The sequence below is a fragment of the Nestor notabilis genome, unplaced genomic scaffold, assembly GCF_000696875.1.
Source record: "Nestor notabilis isolate BGI_N333 unplaced genomic scaffold, ASM69687v1 scaffold9972, whole genome shotgun sequence".
NCBI classification, from domain to species: domain Eukaryota; kingdom Metazoa; phylum Chordata; class Aves; order Psittaciformes; family Psittacidae; genus Nestor; species Nestor notabilis.
This window is the reverse complement of record NW_009919683.1, coordinates 1-4,185: the sequence shown is the minus strand read 5'-3', so window position 1 is coordinate 4,185 and position 4,185 is coordinate 1. Positions and strand designations below refer to the sequence as shown.

At 55.7% G+C, this 4,185-nt stretch overlaps 1 protein-coding gene across 1 annotated transcript in view; it reads left to right on the top strand.

Moving 5' to 3' along the window:
• DNAI1 (dynein, axonemal, intermediate chain 1) overlaps positions 1-4,171 on the top strand; it is a gene marked incomplete at both ends in the record, with an annotated part of 79,400 nt that extends 75,229 nt beyond the window's left edge. Inside the window, one exon of the mRNA XM_010010335.1 lies at positions 4,088-4,171. Coding sequence (XP_010008637.1) covers positions 4,088-4,171 — 84 coding nt within the window. The remainder of the gene's footprint in view (positions 1-4,087) is intronic.
• Between the last annotated feature and the right edge of the window lie 14 nt (positions 4,172-4,185).

Below are 4,185 nucleotides of genomic sequence, written 5' to 3'. Positions count from 1 at the left end.
GAATGCCAGAGACGGGGATTATCAGAGTCATGAAGACAGCAGGGCAGGGCCAGGCCTGTGCCCTTTGGCCAAGACTCAGCAGGGAGAAGGGTCCCCTCTGCTCCCAGGGAAGTTATGGGGACTTTCTGTCTGTTGGTGCCAGCATAGTTGACTTCCTCACTACTTTAAAACATAAACATGTTTTGCTTCATTTAATCGAAACCTTACAGCAGATGTTTTATGATCATTACGCCGATGGGGTGGGGGGAGAAGGATGCTGGAAACTGCCAGCTTTTATGGGAGAGTTTTATTAACTTGGCGGTTTACTGCTCAGCTAGGGAATGAAGGCATCAGCCAAGACACAGGGAATCCAGTCTAAATGACTCCCATATCCTAGATGTAGAGTTCAGGATGTGCCAGTGTGGGTAGGGCTGGGGCTGGGGTCTTCAAACAGCCAGTCCTCATCCTTGTCCTTGCTCTGCCCGCACCCCTGGGGCTGTCCTTCAGTTATCTTCCACTTCTTCCTTCGCTTCCAGTGTCAGTACTCACCTCTGGGGCTGAGAGGACCATCAAGGACCTTGAAGCAGTTGTGCCCACACTGTCTGTAGGGCCAGGACCCCCATGCCTCAGTTCACCTGCCCGGAGAGCCGGAACAGAGCCCAGGCATAAGGCCAAGAGAGTGTATGTACAGAGAGGGACTCGACCTGAACACAGCAGCATGAGGATATGTAGGGGGTCTCCTCCCCATCTCACCTCCCTGGGATCATGCTGTGCGAGCAGGACAGAGTCCATCCCCACAGAGCACCTTCTCTGCCCATGCCATGAGCTTTCCTGGCACGTCCCTCACCACTGTTTCAGCCAAAAGCATTTTGCTCTCCTGCTGGGAACTGTTAACAATAAAATTGATGCAAACACTACTGTGAGCAGCTCTGGTACCCGCTCAATGAGCTCCTCAGGGACAGACCTCCCATGTAAGCACAGCTCTGCATCTGTCAGCTCCATAGGGGGGATGCTCTGCTGCGGCTCCCCCTCAGCTCCCGATGAGCCCTATGGATGTGTTATAAGCAGGGATGCAGGTGGGGAAGGGGCTCAGCTACATCCCTTGTGGCAGAGCCCCATGAGTGCCCCTTTCCACGCGTGGCATCTGTCAGGAGGGGAAGCCCATTGGCAGTCACGTATGGAGGCGATGCTTCCCTGCGCCATGCATGCTCCAGGAAACTGCAGCATCCCTGCTCCAAGAAGAGCTGTTCCTCAGAGGCCTGGTGCAGGCAAAGCCCCTGCAGTTGTAGGAAGCAGCCACCTGCATCCAAGCAGATGCCCCGGTGTTGTGCTGGTGCGGCAGCAGCTCGGCCACTCACATGCACAGGCACCCTGGGAAAAGCCAGCGGAGAAATAAAGAGAAACTTTCCATTCCAGTGCACCCAAAAGGACACTGTAATCTTCCTTCCCTGTGTCATCCTGCTTGCCTAGTTATGTGGCGTTAAATTAGGGCTCTGGTTCAGTTACGGCTCATTACAGGCTTGTGTGTGGCTTTGTTGCAGCTTGCTCAGACGCACCAAAGGAGCAGAGTCAGTGTGAAAGTCAAGGTTTCAGGGACAGCTCAGTGACTAGGATCTGGGCCTTGCCTGTGGCTGGTGACTCCAGCAAGGCTCAGACACGGTCCCCATGGACCTGGCTTTACTACCTGGAGACTGTCAGTAGACTCAACCAGTGGGGAGAGCAAAGGGCTTGGGATGGAGGGAGGTAGATGGGAGATTGGTTCACCATCTCCTTTTCCCAGCTGAGCAAATCAGTTGCCTCTTTAGTTATTGTCCCATGGACCTGCATATGGTGCTGTGTGCGACGCAGGGTGCCAAAGGGAGCGCTTTGAATGCTGTCAGACAGCAAAGCAGCTTTTCTGCAGAAATAGCTAAGTCCTGAAATATCCCAGCAGCTGTGTTTATCCCAACGCTCCCGCTCGGAGAGATGCTCGGCTGTGACGTGGGCCGTTAGTACAAACACCACTCGCACTGCCCGGACCGGAGCCACCAAGGGCGTTGCTCACTTAGAGACATTAATACAAACCAGCGCTGTCCTGGCATGCAGCGGATGGGCTTGGTAAATAAAAACAGCCTCGGCTCATCCCTGCACTCAGATGAGGAGTGGGGCTCTCTGTGAGCAGAGGGGTTTACAGTTGTCCCCGTTTCCCCTTCCAGGGATGCTTTCACCCCAGATATGTCCTCCAGCAGCTGAGAAATCCTCTGTTCTATCAGGATTGTGCTGGGCTGGGAGAATGAGGAAGCCCAGGGATCATAGAATCATAGACTCAGGGAATGGTTTGGGTTGGAAGGGACCTTAAAGCTCATCCAGTTCCAACCCCCCCCCCCACCCCCCTGCCACGGGCGGTGACCCCTTCCACTAGAGCAGGTTGCTCCAAGCCCCTGTGTCCAACCTGGCCTTGAACACTGCAAGGGATGGGGCAGCCACAGCTGCTCTGGGCACCCTGTGCCAGCACCTCAGCACCCTCACAGGGGAGAACTTCTTCCTTATATCTAACCTGAAATTCCCCTGTTTCAGTTTAAACCCGTTACCCCTGGGGACTTCTGGAAATGTAGAGATATTCCCTACAGCCCTACGACTTCCTCTCGTTGTGGGCTGGCATTTTTTTGTCAGTGCTGAAGGAAAGGTGCATGTTTGTAATTGCAGCACCCGTGACCATTAGAGGAGTTGATTCAGCAGGGAGAGAATTGAGCTTTCCTAAGCGGGGAGAAGAGAAAGCAGACACTGCTTGCTGCAAACTTGGCCTCCCAAGAGCATCCCTGTGCTTTGGGCATGGCACAGGGCTGGGGACCCGCTGGCACCTCTCCCAAGCCCCACTGCCAGACTGGGCACCAGCCTGTGCTTGGCATCTGCTCTCTGGAGTGCCCAGAGCCATGCTGACACAGAGGAGCTTCCCAGCCCTGGGACAGGGACACCCCCAGTTCCAAAGGCAAGGCAAGAGCCAGCAGGGTGGCAGAGGGGAATGCTGTGAGCGGAAGGCAGCACTGAGCAACAGGATGCAGCAGCTGGGTGGATGCTAATTTGGAGGAAGCCCACAGGGTAGACGCTCAGCTGCGGGAGGGCTCGGTGGGCTGAATGTGGGCTGGAACAATCCTCTGCTGCAGCTGTGTCTGCCATGGTATGTGTTTGGAGAGCCCCACGTTATCACTTTCCCAAATCCCCTGAGCTCTGATGGGAGCAATGCGCCAGTGCTGCAGGCCACAGCTGGGGCACATGCTCTGCCTAATGCACTGGGTGGCACTGGTACCTTTAGCAGGGAGATCATCCCCCAGCAAGCCTTGAAGCTCCTGCTATTGCCAAGCAAATGAGGACTGAACTGGACATGCTTATTTCCCTCGTGCAACATGATTTCTCCCAGGACGCTGCTGGTTTGCTCTAGGACCCAGGGAGGGAGCTGATGGGAGGGCTGAGAGAGGTGCTAGGGACTGTGTGAAGGGCTTGTCCTCCCTTTCCCATGCTGGGGCATGTGTTGGGGTTGGGCACAGGGGTGTGCAGTGAGGTACAGGGCTGTCACATGGGACATTCAGGGTATGCCCAGGGAGAGGAGAGCCAAAGTAAGGAGCTAAAGCCCAGCTGGGAGCCCTGACTCACTTCCCAGCCATTTGGGTGCAAAAGGACCGATCCTCACTCCTGTGAGTGCCTCTGCCCAGGAGCACTGGCATGGGATGAGCTTGGTCAGACCATTTCGGGGAGGTCTAGACACTGCACTGCTGTCACTGCCCGAGGAGTGGTGCATATCTGGAGCCTCCCCCGGGGGCCTGGGGGGAAAACCAGAGGGCTTAGACGATGGTCCTGTCCCACGGAGCTGAGAACAGTTGGGAGGAGAGAGGCGGAAGAGGTTTTGTGTTGCTCTGGATCAACCATTCCACTTCTATCCCCACCCAAACCCTTCCGTACCACCCTTTTGCATCCATGGGGGCTTTTGCACATCTCATGGCACTTTGGGCTTGAAATACAGCCACAGGCAGGTGCATCCCCCCCTCTGTGGATCAGCTCCCAGTGAGGGCTGAGAGCTGGGACACAGCAGCCCTCCTTGCTCACAGCTCTGCCTCACTTGCTCTCTTTGCAGGCGAAGAAAGGCCAGGAGGTTGAGAAGGGCCCCGAGGTGGAAACTGCAAAGCTGGAGAAGCTGCTTAACCTGGTGAGAGAGCCGGCGAATAAGGCAGA